Genomic DNA, 17,755 nt, shown 5'->3' with positions numbered 1-17,755 from the left:
TTAAAGATATAATTACCATCGGGGGTAAAGGTAAGGTTTTTGCTTCCGTAAAGGTGACTATAGTGGTCTCAGAGAATTTTTAAATTCTGTACAGTGGGACCAACTGATGATGTTACCAACAGCAAATTCTAAGTGGGAAGCATTCAAGGAATTAATCATGGAAGCTACTAAAAACCTATTTAGAAATTAAATGGTTGTCAAATGAACTAACGAGACTCGTGACATGGGATGCATATAAATTATCAGGCGACACAGAAGCCTATGACAGATATAAGCTAGTCTGTAAACAAGTCACAAATGAGGTTAGGCAGGCGAAGGCAGATTACGGGAAATCTTTGGCAAAGCATGCTAAGAAAAACAGCAAGGATTTCTTTACTTATATAAACTCTAAAAGGAAGTGGATGAAGCTGATTGGTCCACTTGATATCGATGGTTTGACTGTTGATGAACCTGCTCAGATAGCAAACAAACTGAATGAGTATTTTGCATCTACATTCACACATGAGGAGTTAAGGATTGAAAATGCCAGAAGGTTATCAAATTGTAGCAGGGTGCTTAATGATTTTGTAATAACTGAGAGCAAAGTGGAGGAGAAATTGTTGAAGTTTGTTATTTGGTTTTTAGGAGCATTAACAACTAAGGCCACATTGCTCCAGGGATATGCGGTGGTCATTCCCTGACCTTTCCACATTGTCCATATTTGGTGGTCACATGCTCGAACCCCGGTTTAATCAAGCAGTGTGTGCGATGCACTGCTGCTCCTGCCCACCTGTCCACAGAGGTGCCTATTGTTGAAGTTAAACATAAGAAAGGCACCTGGGATGGATGGGATCTATACAGTTATATTAAAGGAGGTAGCAAAGGAAGTAAGCACACCCTTAGCCATAATTATGAGAGTATCCTTGGACTCAGGGGAGGTCCCCAAGGACTGGAGATGTGCAAATATATCCCCAATGCACAAAGGGGGATCGAAGGGTGACACGAGTAATTACAGACCAGTTAGTTTAACTTCTGTTCCGGGTAAAATAATGGAGTCACTGGTTAAAGATGCATTGCAGGGTCATCTAGACAAGACTGCAGGAATAATTCAGACACAGCATGGGTCTGTCAAGGGAAAGTCTTGTCTGACAAATTTGATTGGATATTTTTATGTGGTTACAAAGGTACTGGATGCAAAAAATAATTTTGATATCATATATTTGGATTTTAGGAAAGCTTTTGACACTCTTGTGCATGGAAGACTATTGTACAAATTGGAGCAGAATGGTATTAAGGGTAAGTTGCTACAATGGATAAAAGGGTGGTTGAGTGGGAGAAGACAGAGTGGTAATCAATGGACACTGGTTGTCCACAGATGATCACAGTATCTAATGCTCTCTTTCCAGTAGGTCCCTAAAATGTTGAACTTGTTGAATACTGAAGGAGTTGAGAAGAGAATAAGAGAATGGAGATTCAATGTCATGTTCCTGAAATTAGTTAGCAACCCGTCAGGCCTTGTGGCATGTTTCATTTTCTTGTTAATTGATGCCAGAGTTGTCTGGATCATTATGAAGGGGATGGGCCTGGTCAGAGACAATAGAAAGGCAGGCATTCCATAAAACCATAATTATCTGATTGCAAGCATCCTGCAAGCTCTGATTACAAATCAGAAGATGCAGGCAAGCCACAAAAACAGTCCCCAAACCATAACAGTACCGCCTCCAGCCTGCCAAACACAACAGTGCATCCAAGTGCCATGGCCTCATGTTGCTTTCTCTAAATGTGGATAAGCTTGTCAGCATAATACAATTGGAATTCATCAGACCAAGTGACAAATTTCCATGTCCATGGTCCAGTTGGTGCTGATATGCCCGCCGCCTCCGTAGCCAGGTGGGAAGGAGCAGCAGTGCGTAGCACACGCGTCTTCATTAGACTGGGGTTCGAGCCTGTCACCACCAAATACGGAGGATGAGGAAAGGTCAGAGAATGACCACCCATATCCCGGAGCAATATGGCCTTAGTTGCTAATGCTCCTAAAAAACCAAATAACAATAATAACAAGCTGATATGCCCATGCAAGGCACAGTTTATTGTGTCTCACAGTAAGCATGGGTACCAGTTGACTGCTACAGCTGATATGAGTTAATGTCTGACACATAGTGGGTGGTTAGCTGGGCCACTGTACTGCACTGCTGCTGCATTACAAGAGAAGACACGTGACGCATACCAGGTCCATGGACCACACATCTGTTGCAAGTGTAAGCTTTCTTTGGTTGTTCAACTGCTGCTGAGACAGTCACTGTAAACTCATGACACCACAGAACAGAGCACTTAACCATTTTGGCTGTTGTCAAGATACTGGCACCTGCGAGTCTTCCCCCCCCCAATAATCATTCCTGTTCAGTGTAAGAAAGAACTCAATGCCAACTCATTCTTCCTTATAGACACACAAAAGCCAATCGTCACATGTGCAAACTAGAATCTTATATCAGCTGTTCTGGACTTTGAACCCTCACCAGCATCATAAAACAGTCCATTTCTTATACAAGGGAGGTACTGCTAATGCAAAACCAACTCAGTGTATAATTCAAAAAGATAGTACTAATCTCACTCAAGGAAGAAAATGATTATAAACATTTTATTTGTCTAACTTTATAAACTGCTCTTGTCTCTATTAGGGGCAGGCATTCCCATCATAAACAAGGGAACAAATTTTGCCTGCTGATTCTTTTCTCAGGAAAAAGGTTTTGTCTAAAGATAACAGAGGTAAGAATTTTTCTTGATTCAAGCTTTGATACTGACAAATTAATGTTACATTGCAAAATAACATATGGTGATAAAGCAACAAGTTACACAAAATGAATCTTTTAACAAATATTGTTATTCAAAATTTATTCTTAGTTTTCTTTATACAAAACAGCATGCTAAAATTGCAATACTAAATTATATTTCATTATCAACAAGTTCAAATTTTTTATTGCATGTCTTTTATATGTCTTTCTTACTTGTTCTGAATCATAATCTTCATGCTTACGAACTGAAGTAGTATTATACAGTTCTGATAGGAAGTCCAGTGGTTTAAACATAGCCATAATCCACCCTATTGCAAGCAAGATTTCTCTACTATTTACATAGCTGTTATGGATGTCAAAGAAATTACCACATTCATATCCAAGATTAACAAAAAGTTCCTTCTGTATCACATCAGAGCCTGAAGAATCTGAAATAATATTCAAAATAAAAAAAAAATAAAAAAAATAGGAATTATGGAAACTTGACAGTGAAAAATAAAAATTTGCAATTATTTACTTCAGATTAACAACAGGTTCTTAGCTACACTATTATTTAAAGTTATACACCGGTTTGATGCATTCTAATCCAATAACTTCTCCTTATGGTGGACACACTAGCCTTCAACACTAACTGGAACAGAAGTTATGAAAACAATAGCCCATAACAAGAATGACACCTCAATGAAAACTGGTGTACAAGCAAGCAAAAAATATATAAAGAATTTAAAGGATTATAAGTAAATTTCAATCAGAAATTTATATAAAAAAATTCATAAAAATTAGTTTTTAATTTTGTATGAAAAATCTGTTAAATTAAGGGTATTCAAAAGTAGAAAATGTGCTGAAAAATCAATGAAAGAGAATAGAAAAGGTTGTAATTAATTAAATAGATAGTGTAATGCCTAAAATCTCATAATCTCAGGACCTGGAGTTTGCCAGAATAATAAACATAACTTAATATGAAATGTCAAAATGCAAGCAGGGATAAAAGGGAGGATTCATCAGCAAACAAAGCCATATAGTTTTTGATAATTTTTCTATGCAGTTAATTTAATTTTATTAACTATTATTATTCTTATTTATTCTTTTATCACTTAGACCATTGAACAAAATTTGGAAACAAGAAACTTGAGATAACAAAATAACCACAGCAATCACTTACAAAAATCACTCCAGTAATATCCATAAAAAAAATACAATAAAATAATGAGAAAAAATACAATAAAATAATGAGGAAAAATACACAGAAACAAAATAACACACAGGAAACTTTTTCACTATACAAGACTTTTTACAAAAAAAGGCAAAGGTTTCAGGATCTCTCCCACACATTGCATGAACGACACTGAACACTTTCACACTGCTTCATCAGCCAGAAATGTTTTCCATGACATTAAAGTGATATATATATCTCCAGGTATGAAAAAGCAAATATTAAATGTTATAATAAATATAAATATTATAATAAATATTAAGTAGTCACATAACCAATTAATGCCATCTAGTACGATTAAACATTACATCGGTATGTATAAATATGAATATGAGTTAAGTTGATAGTGGTAAGAGTTTATGCCTAACAATAATTATAGCTCTTTCTATAATTTTAATTTAAAATTTTGGCTATCCGTCGGGCTAACAGTCATCTTGCCAGCTTACTGCTAAATTTTGGATTAATTAACAAAATTTTATTACTACCATTTGGCTCTAAATAACTAATTTTATTACTACCATTTGGCTCTAAATAACTAATTTTATTACTACCATTTGGCTCTAACTTACTACAAAAATTTTATTCTCGTCACTACCTTTTGGCTCTAACCTACTACAAAATTTTATTCTCGTCACTACCTTTTGGCTCTAACTTACTACTATTTTACATATATTTGGACATAGTTATGCTGGACGATGACTACAGAAACGGATAGCTCGTTAATTATGGTTGATACATTGAAAGGGTTAGCCCTCGAAAAAGTCCCTTTCAATGTATCTTATTGCCATAATTAACATTTTAATGGTATTTTTATATATGTTTATAATTTATTGCTTATGTCATAGCATAGATTGATTTTTTCCAGGTCACGTCGGGTACCCGCAATGGTTTATGGTTTGTCTGATAAGCTAGTATATCATATTTTACCTTTAAAAACTCTTACCACTATCAACTTAACTCATATTCATATATATATATATATATATATATACAGGGTGTCTCAAAAATATTGGTACAAACGTTTAGGGGAGGTAGGTAACATCTAAAGGAATGTGAATTGCATAGCAACCCATAACCGGAAATGTCACTGTAAGTCGGTACACGACACTGTTCATCAGTTCACGAGAGGGAAAATTTATGGTTTACTCATTCAAGCAGTAGTCGCCGCACAAAGAGCATGCATCAATATACGAACTGTGAGCTGGCAGACATGCACCTAGTGTATGGATTAGCAGAGGGCCCACACGGTGTGCAACCCCATGCAGCAGAACATCGCTTTGCAATAAATGTGTGGGCAGGTATGGCCGGTGACTGCTTAGTCAGCCCATACCTGTTACCATCCCACATGAACTTCACTAAATATTGGATCTTTCTTGAACAAGTTCTACCAGGGTTACTTGACAATGTTCCAGCAAATGTGAGACGCAACATTTGGTTTCAACATGATGGGCACCTGTGCATTATGGAAGGTGTGTTTGTGACCATTTTAACAGGCGTTTTGGGCGTCGATGGATTGGCCGTGGTGGACCTGTTGCCTGGCTCCCAAGCTCACCTGATTTATCGAGCCTTGATTTCTTTCTGTGGGGGGCCCTCAAATCTATTGTGTATGAATCGCCTGTGGAGACAGAAATGGATCTCGTGGCAAAAATCGTCTGCGCTGCTGCTACTGTCAAAGAAACTCCAGGTGTGTTTGACCGTGTCCACCAATCCATGCTGCGTTGGTGTCACGCATGCATCGCTTCTCGTGATGGAGCCTTCGAGCATCTGTTGTAACATCATGAAATGCATCTATCTTGTACTCCATAATATTATGTCAAATTTGACATAATATTATGTTAATATTATGTCAAATAAATGTTTGCCACTAATTACTGTCTTGTGTCATTTCTGCTTCTTGTGCCTCTGCTACTACTTTCCCCATGATGTTTCCAGTTATGGGTTCCTATGTGATTCACATTCCTTTAGATGTTACATACCTCCCATAAACGTTTGTACCAATATTTTTGAGACACTATATATATATAAACCGATATCAAATTAATTTAAGAATATCATGATGCAAGAAAGCAAGTTAATACAGCATCAGCTTAAAAAAAAAAAAAAAAAAACCCTTCTCATTTCACCAATCCACTTGCTCCAAATATGTTTGTCTAGTTCTGCCTTGAATCGGTTTAAGCAATCAACTTCTACAATGACAGATAAGTTTGTCCCAGCAATCAACCATCAACTGGCTGGCTAAAGCCAAACTTCCACACATCTATCCTACAACTGTCTTTCCTCAATTTGAATTTGTGCCCTCTCAGGCAATTATTCTGAGAGCAAGAAGAAGAATCCCATTAGCATTGAGCATGCTCAACCCATTCAAGGCTTTATACAACTCAATCAGATCACTCACAGTTGCTTAGTCTCCAGACACTAACTTTCAAAACTTAAGCCTTTCTTCGTAAGAGCAATTAGTGAATGGAACCCTTTGTTCCATTCACTAATCTTGTTGCCCTTCTCTGTACTCTTTCCAACAGCACTACATCTTTCTTAAAATGAGGGCCTCCAGCCCTGCATACAGTACTCAAGGTGAGGCCTGACCATTGCCTTATACAAGGGGATAATCATCTCCTTATCCTTGCTAGAAAAATTCTTATACATCATTGACAAGAAACCATGAGCTACTCTTGCAGACCATCTGCACTACTCAGAAAACTTCATATCTGCCTACACAATTACGCCCAGATCCTCTTCACTTTCTAACCCTGACAGTGTAGTACCACACAGTTGATACGTTACTCTGGGGTTACTGCTTCCCATACGCAGTACTTTACATTTGTCAATGTTAAACTTCAGTTGCCACCTCTCAGCCCATTTGCTCAACTTTTCTAGATCCTGTTCCAGCAGCATACCGTCATTAGTGTCATTAACAACCCTGCTGACCATCGTATTCTCTGCAAACTTGGACATTATATCTGATACACCATTGTCAATATAATTAATGAATACAGAAAACAACAATGTACCCAACACTGATCCCTGGAGGACTCCACTAGTAACATTAGTCCACGAAGAGTAATGTCAATTGATTACCACTCTGTCTTCTTCCACTTCTCCCACTCAACCATCCCTTTATCCATAGCAGCAATTTGCCTCCAATGCCACGCTGCTCCAATTTGTGCAGCAGTCTTCCATGTGCAACAGTATCAAAAGCCTTTCTAAGGTCCAAATATATGATATAAAAATTATTCTTTGCATCCAGTTCCTTTGTGACTACATCACTGTATCCAATCAAATTGGTCAGACAAGACTTCCCCTTAACAAACCCATGCTGTGTCCGATCTGTAACCGAAGTCTTGTCTAGATGATCCTGCAATGCTTTAACCAGTCCCTCTATTAATTTCCCTGGAACAGAAGTTAAACAACTAGTCTGTAATTAATTGTCTCCCCCTTTAATCCTCCTTTGTGGATTGGAGTCACATTTGCACATTTCCAGTCTATGGGTACCTCCCTAGAGTCCAAGGAAGCTCTTATAATTATGGCTAGGAGTTTGCTTACTTCCTTCACTGCATCCTTTAATATAACTGGATAAATTCCATCCCCCCCCCCAGGTGCCTTTATGTTTATCAGCAATTTCTTCTCCACTTTGCTCTCAGTTATTACAAGATTATCTAGCTTACTGCCACAGTTTAATTTAATACACCTTTGTCACTCCCCTCCCTGAATAACTCCTCATATGTGAATGTAGATGCAAAATATTCATTTAGTTTGTTAGCTACCTGAGTATGATCATCAACAGTCGAACCACCGATATCAAGTGGACTAATCTGATTCATCCCCTTCCTTCTAGAGTTTACATAAGTAAAGAACTCTTTGCTGTTTTTCATTGCATCCTTTGCCAAAGATTTCTCGTAATCTGCCTAACCTCCTTTGTGACTTGGCTACAGACCAGCTTATATCTATCATAGGCTTCTGTGTCACCCGTTAATTTATATGTATCCCAAGCATTTTTCTTCTCTGCCACATGTCTAATTAGTTCATCTGACATCCATTTAGGCCTAAACATTGAACAATATTTCTTAGTTGGTATGAAAAGCTTAGAAGCTTCCAGGATTTATTCTTTGAATGCTTCCCATTGTTAATTTGCTGTTGGTAACATCAGTGGTCCCACTATATAGAATTTAAATATTGTCTCAGACCACCGTAGCCATTTTCAATCCACTGCAGGATGAAGGCCTCACTAGTAACTTTCCAGTTCCTTCTGTTTTGTGAAATGGCCATCCATTTACTACCCACAAACTCATGCATTTCATCTGTCCATCTCCATCATTGTCTTCCAGGTTTTCTTCTAGCTCTCTGGGTAGCATTCTGTTATTCTCTTAGTCCATCTGTAATTTTTTCGAGCTATGTATCCTGCCCAAGACTATTTTAGTTCTTTAGTTTTGATAGGATGTCCTTTATTTGAGTTTGCTGCCTAATCCATGTGTTGCTCTTCTTATCTAACAGTCTGATTACCAATATAATTTGTTCCATTCGTCACTGTGTCATTCTCAGCTTCCCTTCCATTCTTTTGTTGAGTCCCCAAGTTTCACTTCCATAAGTCATAGTGGGCAGTATACACTGGTTCATTATTTTACATTTCAGACAAATTGGGATATTGCTCCTCAGTAGGTGACTATATTTCCTGAGTGCTATCCATTCAAAATTTATTTTCTCTGGATTTCCAGCCATTTATCATTATTACAGCTAATGACTTGTCCCAGGTAAGTATATGAATCCACCTTTTCAGTTACTTGAATGGTTATATCCCTTTCTGTGGCACACTTTTTCATCATTACTTTTGTTTCAGCCATATTCATCTTCAGTTCAAAATCCTTAATAACTCTGCATAACTGATTAATATTTTCCTCTTTGGGATCATGGCTTATGACCACAATGTCATCTGCAAATCATAAATGGTTTAGGTACTCTCCATTCACATTGAATTCTTTCTGAGACAAGTCTGATCTTCTGAGAGCTTCCTCAAGGGCAGCAGTAAACAACTTTGGAGATGCTGTCTCCTTGTCGAACACCTTTCTCAATTTTAAATTTGCTACTCTCTTTGTATAGTCTAATAAAGGAGGTAGCATTCTCATATATTTTCTTCAAAATCATAATATATGGGGTATCTATGCCTTTTTCTTTCCAGTGCCCGAAACATTGCCTTACACTGTATGGAGTCAAATGCCTTTTCATAATCCACAAATTCCAGGCATAATGGTGTTTCATATTCATTTGCTTTCTTCATTAGCTGTGACATTACGTGAAGGTGATCCATAGTTGAGAATTCTGTCCTAAAGCCAGCTTCCTCTTTCGGTTGATTCTCATCAAGTATTCTTTCTAATCTGTTAGTAATGACGCGTGTGAACAACATCTAGATGTGGGAAGACAAGCTAATTGGTCTATAATTTCCAATTTCTGATTTATCTCCTTTCTTATGCAGTTTTGCTGCATAAGAAAGGAGATATACTCAATTTTCTCCTTGTCAGTGTTTACTTTGCTCTTCATTTGTCGTCTTCAGTTCATATGGCTATTTTTTTCTTCTTTGGATTTCTTTTTACCTATAGGTTTCTTGGGCTTTATCACTTTCAGAAAGTTGTAATATTCCTCGTTGATATCTTGGTCCTGAGCAGTCTGCAGAAGCTCAAACTTGTTCTTAAGTTCCAGTATATACTGTTTTTTCTCCTCTTCTGTTATCTAAAAGACCTTCTTATTATTTAATCGAGTCAGTTTTTTCCTTTCTTTTCTTACATCTATATCAACGTTGCATCTTACCATTCTGTGATCACTTACAACATTTACCTTGTTCAGGATGATAACGTCATTCACAATATATCTCCTGTTAGTGAGGGCAAAGTCAATTTCATTAGTTGTTAATACATTTCGGCTCTTTATATCCACTTTCTGTTCACCAATTTCGACAATCCTCGAGATTCTGTAAATTCTACTAGTCTTTCACCTCTTTCGTTTCTTTCACCAATTCCAAAATTTCTTATAGTTCCCCTTTCTGCATTGTTTTGTCTCTTTCCAATCTTAGCATTGAAGTCACCCATAATGATAGTGTAGTGGGTTTTCTGCTCATCTAGAAGACTCTCAATTTCGGTGTATATTTCTTCAACCCTCTTCATCATCATGGCTTATGTCACACCAAACAGACTCAACATTGCATTGTCCACCAACATCAATTGAATGCACTTCCTTAGATTTTATGTGTTTCTTGACTAACAGCATAACACCATCTGCCTTCCTGTCCTGTCTATCCTTTTGTACACATTGTTTCCCAAATTCCAATTCCGCAAGACTTATTTTTTTTTTATGTAAACCCCAAACGTAAGAGGTATTAGAACCTATAGTACTTAGTACCGTGCTTGGGTTGGAGGTTGAGAAGATGAAAGAAGATATTTGTTGACATTGGACTTTAACTTCTGTACACTGTCATTTTCAGGAAATACGTATGAAGGAAGGTTGTTCCAGAAAACGGCAGTTGAATGAATAAACGAGGAAGATGAAAAGTTGGTTCTGTGAGTCTGAAGTTGGACAGTAAATGAATGTTGGCTGATAGCGGCACGTGTTTGGACTGTTTTGAAAGAGAGAGAGTGGGAATTATAGAAGCCAATTCAGAAGAACAGTGCTCATGGAAATATCTGTAGAAGAGGCATGTAGTAGAAACAGTACATCTATGAGACAGCGAGTGGAGAGACTCTGTTAGAGATGAATCATTAATTAACCTAACTGCCATCTTCTGAACAGAATCATGAAGCCAGAGGTTTTGGGGGCAGCACCCCAGATGTGGGAACAATATTCCATGGTAGGGCGGATTTGCGATTTGTAAAGAGTAAAGAGAATTTGTAAAGAAGAAAGAGTTTAGAAGAAAAGTAACGTCGAGAGTGAAAGAGAAAACCAAGTTTTTTAGATGCAGAGGAAGCAATATTTGTAATGTGCTTGTGCCAAGAGAGATTAGAAGTCAGGGTAATCTACAAAAGAGATATATCATTTTGCCTAGAAATCAGAGTGTCACCAAAGATAAGCATAGGAGCAGAAGAATCCTTTTTGCGAGATATAAGACAAGACTGAGTTTTAGAAGAGTTGAAATCAACTAAGTTGTCTTTGCCCCACTGGAGATCGGCATTTAAAGAATTGGTAGCAGATTTTCGAGAAGTTGAAGCTGATTGAGTAGAACAAGGTTTCTCAAAATGGAAAGTGGAATGCAATGTGCTATCATCGGCAAAACTATGGACAGGATTTCCAGTCAATGGAAGGTCATTAATATACAAGAGGAAAAGAGTGGGGGAAAGAACTGAACCTTGGTTGTTTGTTATTTGTTATTTGGTTTTTAGGAGCATTAGCAACTAAGGCCATATTGCTCCGGGATATGCGGTGGTCATTCCTTGACCTTTCCGCATACTCCGTATTTGGTGGTGACGGGCTCGAACCCCGGTCTAATCAAGAAGCATGTGCTACGCACTGCTGCTCCTTCCCACCTGGCTACGGAGGCGCCCGCTGAACCTTGGGGGACACCGGCATTAGTGGAGAAGTTAGAACACAGAGAGCCATCTACCATCACCCTCAGTGAGCAATCAGAGAGAAAATTGGATAACCAATTACAAAAAATAGTTGCAAACCATAAGATGGAAGCTTGTTTAGAAGACCTTTATGCCAAACACGATTGAAAGCATTAGAGATGTCAAGAGCAACTGCTTGTGTTTCACAGAACTTTTCCATTGAATTAGTCCATAAATGGGTAACATAGGCCAGAATTTTACCAGTGGATCGATACTGAGGGAATCCATACTGGTGATCATTGATCAGACAGAAGGTTTCTAAGTAGTTTAAGAGTTGGCGGTTAATTGATTTCTCCATTACTTTAGAAATAGTATAAGTAATTGGAATGGGACAATAATTCGATGGGAGGGATTTGTCACCCTTTTTAAGAATTGGCTGGACATGAGCAAATTTCCAAACAGAAGGAAAAACACCTTCGGAATAAGAAAGTGAAAAAAAGGCAGCAAAGAACAAAAGTAAGTTCAGGAGCACAGGTTTTGAGAACAAGTGGAGAAATACCATCAGGACCTGGAGCTTTCTTAGCATCAAGATTCATCAAAATCCTTCTGATATCCTTTTGACGGAAGCCCACAGGAGGCATTGAATGGAGAGTGTTGGGAATGGTGGGAGGTGTTTTACCAAATTATCAATACATGACCTGAAAGAAAAATGGGATGCTAGCAGGTCAGCTTCATCCTTGGCTGAAGTGACAACAGAACCATCTGGTTCGGACAGAGGTGGGAGCAGAGATGGGCAAAAGTTGCGGCCAATAGCTTTGGCAAGAGACCAGAATGCTCGGCTACCATTAGCGCAAGAAGCAAATTTTCTACTCTTAGCCTGTTCAAACTGTAGTTTGGACTGATTAATAACTGCTTTACAATTGTTGTGAGCTTTGGTGTAGGCAGAAAATGAAACTGAAGAATTATAAACAAGCCAATTATGATATGCAACATTCTTCTCTTGAACAGCCTTAGCACATTTATTGGAAAACCAAGGTTTAGATAAAGGACGAGATTTTAAAGTCAAGTGTGGGATAAAGGATTCCATTCCTGCAAGAATAATTTCACTGACACGATCTGAGCAAATGTTAACATCAAAAATTTTGAAACAGTAATCCGACCAAGGAAAAGAAGAAAAGAAATCTCACAGGTCATCCCATTTTGCATTCTTGTAATGCCAAACAATACGAGGTTGGGAATAGCCATAAGATAGAGGCTCCATTGGAGAAGAGACAGTCACCAAGTTGTGATCTGAGATGCCTAAAGGACCTCTCACTTCGACTTAGAAGGGTTGTTTGTGAGAAAAAGGTCAAGTGTGTTGGCTGTATGGTTAGGATTGTCCGGTATTCTTGTAGGTAAATGAACAATCTGTGCAAGGTCATTATTAATTGCAAAAGCCTGAGCATCTCGACCAGCTGGGTCAGTGTGACTAGAAAACAGAAGCCAGCTGGAGTTGTGAACATTAAAATCACCGAGGAAAATTACCTCACTGTTAGGAAAGTTGGACTGGAGAAAGTCAAGCTGCAAAGAGAGGAAGTCAAAGAGCTCCAAGTGATTAGTGGAGTTGGGAGAACAGTAGAGACAACAGATGAATTTGACACAGTTAGGTAGAGAGATTTTAAGCCAGAGAAGATCAAAGAGAGGAGATTCCGAACTTCGAAGAACCCACCCAGACCTGCCACCATGGTTCTCTCCAGGTCTTCTGACTTCATACCTTCTTACTGGCCACGGGGCCATTAGAGCGAAGCTAATCACAATGGGATTAATGGAAAATGCTTCCGGTTCCTGCGGTCTCCTGGAAACATGGCAGCATCTAATGAATCATTGTCCCATCTATGAGGACTTAAGATGCATCCTAATCACAAGAATCCAATTCAACCACAAAGACCAGGAGCATTTTCTGACGGAATCTCAAGAAACATAACGCTTTCTCCTCTTTTGCCCAGAAGCGTTTTGGAAGATGACGAACCCTTCCTTCACCATAAATCCAGAGACTGGAGCACCAGTCAAAAGTAACCAGACCTCACCAATTATGGAAAACTTAAGATATACCTGCAACAACTACCAAGTCAGGGCTCTGGTCCCATGCCAGTCCTTATCTAGTCCCATTATGGAACCTGACCAGTGGACACACACACATGAATGGGGCACCAACACAGTCAACTGTTAGACTTATATTAAAGAATGCAACCAAGCCACATGATCTGCCACAATCTTACCGGCCCATTGCACTGCTTCCAGTTTTCAGCAAACTTCTCAAATGGATGATCTCCCATAGAATAGAAGCCCACTACAATGATGCTGGTCTCTCCTCGCCTAACCAGTACAGTTTCCGGAACGGACACTCACAGTAGATGCACTGGAAACAATCATTGAAGCTGCTACCAACTGTAACTCCAAATACTTTCTACTAATCTCCAACTTTGCTGGTGCCTTTGATTCCCTCTGGTGGCCCAGCGTTCTGAGCGGGCTCCAGAGGGATCTCAGAAAACTTATATAGATGCATCCAGAACCGGCAAGTTGCCCAAATGGAAGTGACTGCCAACGAGGCCATCTCTACCCTTCAAGCTTGGGCAGAGCATAACAACCTAAAGACCCCCCCCCTGGAGAAAACCAATTCAATCCTACTAAAAGGTACCCTTGATCCGAGAAGACCACCCCAAATTAAGGTCAATGGTGTTACAATCAAACTAAAAACAGCTTAAATATCTAGGTTTGATCTTAGACAAAAACCTTTCCTTCACCTCTCATCTAGACCAACTCACGATTAAGATCAGGAAGGACGCTTCTCAAGTCTAAAGAGTTGCCCGGAAAGACTGGGGCTTGAAGAACAGAACTCTCTCCCTCTTCTATAAGGCAGTTTTCATCCTGTTTATCACCTATGCCTCTAGAGTCTGGTACAAGAAGGCCAATACAGCTGTAAACAGATCACACCTAGAAACTATCCAGTGCTCTCTTCTTCTGTCCTCGCATGGCTGTCATATTGTCAGCACCCATGCACTCCAGGTCCTCACTGGATCCCTTCCCCTGTAAATTGTTCATCATGGATTGCACTACCAATTGGCCAAAGGAAGAGCAGTTACCTGCACAGGTTTCACCACTGACCCAGCAAATAATAGAAACACTGAAAAGAGACTTAATGAACACCTAACAGACACCTAGAAAGAAAGATGGCAGATCCCAGTTAAAGGTGCTGTCACCTAAAAGATTCCCCCCGGATATCAGGGCCTCTTACCCCCTCACACGTGGCTGGTTTTCACCGGGACTCTACACTACCTACCTCCTCACTGGACATAGCTCCTTCCAGAAAAAACTACGTGTCCTCTGAATTACAGACTCACCCCTCTGCCACTGTGGAGAGGATCAGATGTGGGAGCACCTTGCCCACAGCTGTGAAATCCACGAGAACTTAGGGAGGATCCTAAAAACTAAACTACACTTCAGCTACCAAAACCAAGAACGCCTCACTCTACAGAATGAAGAAACTTACCTAGCCATCATCCAATTTGCAATGGACCTATTTACCAGTCAGAAAACGCTACCACCACCATAGTATCCGAATCAATAGGTCAAACAACCATGGCTGCAAACTGTTGCTGCACATCACTGAGCCTCGGATGCTAATGCGTTGGACCAAACTTACACAAGACTTGACCAACAAACCAACCGGTGGAGAGAACCTAACTTGACCCCTCACATTTTGAGTAGTTGACTGGTCTCCCCACCTGGTTGGGACAACACAAGTGGTGCAATCAAAGACAGGGTTCCCACACACACCTTGACAAATGCCTCATCATTGACTACTGGACCAACTTCCCCACTGCATGTGACCTCATCAAGAAGGCCCCTGGACTTGACTATTCTATCTTGAACTCCCGGTTTTGACCTCCCCACTATTTATTATCAGGGACTACTGGACCAGCCTTCAGTCTGATGCGACACAGAGTCACCAAATGATGACACCTGGACTAGACCTTCCCGAACATGACCTATCCACCATAGCAGCACACGTGCCGCTGGCGCCTCCACTCAAATGCTGATAATGTGACAGGCATGCGAGGACAGGAGGAGGAGGGAGCACTGGATAGTTTCTAGGTGTGATCTGTTTACAGCTATATTGGCCTTCTTGAACCAGACTCCAGAGGCATAGGTGATAACCAGGATGAAAACTGCCTTATAGAAGAGGGAGAGTTCTCTTCTTCAATTTCCACAAGTTGTTGGCTCCTACTGACTGGCCGTGTTGTTTGTACCTACCCTGCACTTGTGGGGTATCTCTTTTTGGGGGGTTGCCCCACCCCCACTCTCCCTCTGGTGAGGCATTGGGCATGCCACACTGTTTGCAGGGGCCATCTTCACTATCGGCCCCTTCCTTCTATTTCCTACCCTCCAGTCTTCTACCTTCCCCCTTACTTTCTCTTATACATTTTTTTTTCATACCCCAAAGGTCTAAATCTAAATACATCGAAATTATTGCCCAACCTATTAAGCCCTAGAACAAGCTATCAGTGAACAACCCTAAGCTCTGTTAAAATTACAACTGTTGCTCAAGAAACAGCAATCATCTCCTTCTCAAATCTGGTCATAGCCACTGAAATCCCAGGAAAGCAGGTGGCAGGACCCGCCAGAGTATTCTTCATCAGTGGTACACCCAGTCAGCCTCCCCGTGGCACGGTGTGGTAACGCAGGTCCCAATAGGGGCTTGACAGTTAATAGAAAAACAAAGCACAACACAACATACCACTCATGATCCCCACACACCTTCAAATCTCTGGCCTGATACAATGTATACTCGCAGAGAGGAGCCGTTAGACACTAACATACCTTACCTTACTTATTAACATTGTCAAACCTGTCCAATGGGAAGACTACCACTTTCCTAGACTATACCACAGACATAACTAACAACTGGTCAACAGAAGAAAGATGACTCACCATCTACCTACAAAAGATTTGGCAGCAGAGATGGGAGACCTCTGGAAAAGGGGCAATAACCAAGAAATTTATACTGGATGTAGGCAAAACCTTTCTGAAATCCCCACCCTGGCTATTCGCAGGCCTGAGAACCACATACCTATTAACCAGCCACGGTGCACAAGAAAAATACACAGCTTTCTCAAAATTTGCCCAAAATCTCTTTGCGAGATGCTGGACAAGAATCTCGCAAAACAACCTAACACACTCACAAGTGACTATAAAAAAAACTAAAAAGAAGACACCTGCATCAAGAGCTTCATCATTACATTTGACTTTTGATCTGCATCATTAACTGTGTTAGAATTTGAGAAATACTGATGTAAAATATTAAAAAAATCACCAAGTAGGCATGTGTGCACCAAATGATTGCTCCTGTTATTATTATATTATTTTTTTTTTGGTTCATCTGCTTGAGGGTTAATTTATTTTTATTTTGGATCATGCCAACCATTTCAGAAGTGAGACATATATACACACACACACACACACACACACACACACACACACACACACACACACACATACATACAGGGTGCTTCAAAATTATATACAGGGGCTCACATCTGGTGAGTAAGGGCTTGGCACACCCAGGGTCCTGAGCTGGATATCATCATTCTCTTTCTACTTTTGGTGATTCCCTTCTACTTCTACTTTCTTGGCGATTGCTTTCTACTGTATTCACTAATAGAGAAGCCTATTGTTACTTATTCTCAGTGGGCACTACCACCCTGACACCACCATTTCAAGACTTGTTGGCCTTTCATCGGCGGGTGGGTGGGTGGGTGGGCAGGTATCTATGTACGTGATAATGTTTAAGTATGACTAAATGCAACTAGGCATAATATTTTTAAGAGTATAATTATCTATATAATATTGGTGTAGATACACCATAGACAACTCAAACAAAAAACTATGATAGTAGTGTAAAGGACCTCATTTCACCTGTATCTCATATGCACAATATGCACAAAACCAAAGGAAGCACAGCAATAAGCAAGGCCTCTGTTTCTGTTATGATGTATACGTGGCAGAAGTGAGCAGACGTATACATCATAGCCGACCCAAGAGAGAGACCTGACAGAAAAGGAATAAAAAACTAAACCAATATAATAATAAATTAATAAAAAGTAAAATGCAAAATTATGCTAAAATTAAAACCAAATGATTCCCGTTAAAGAAAGAATGAAATGGAAAAAATAGAAAGATAGCAAACAATCCTACATAAAATTAAAGAA

At 39.6% G+C, this 17,755-nt stretch overlaps 1 protein-coding gene across 1 annotated transcript in view; it reads right to left on the bottom strand.

Moving 5' to 3' along the window:
* Positions 1 to 17,755, bottom strand: part of LOC150084581 (tubulin epsilon and delta complex protein 1-like) — a 203,771-nt gene that overhangs the window by 127,532 nt on the left and 58,484 nt on the right. Inside the window, exon 3 of the mRNA XM_090376295.1 lies at positions 2,985 to 3,199. Coding sequence (XP_090232421.1) covers positions 2,985 to 3,199 — 215 coding nt within the window. The remainder of the gene's footprint in view (positions 1 to 2,984; positions 3,200 to 17,755) is intronic.

Source organism: Mastigoproctus giganteus, chromosome 6 (genome assembly GCF_048544385.1).
Source record: "Mastigoproctus giganteus isolate SK-2022 chromosome 6, ASM4854438v1, whole genome shotgun sequence".
Lineage (NCBI taxonomy): Eukaryota > Metazoa > Arthropoda > Arachnida > Uropygi > Thelyphonidae > Mastigoproctus > Mastigoproctus giganteus.
The sequence above is the reverse complement of the archived record's forward strand: the minus strand, read 5'-3'. Positions and strand labels throughout refer to the sequence as shown.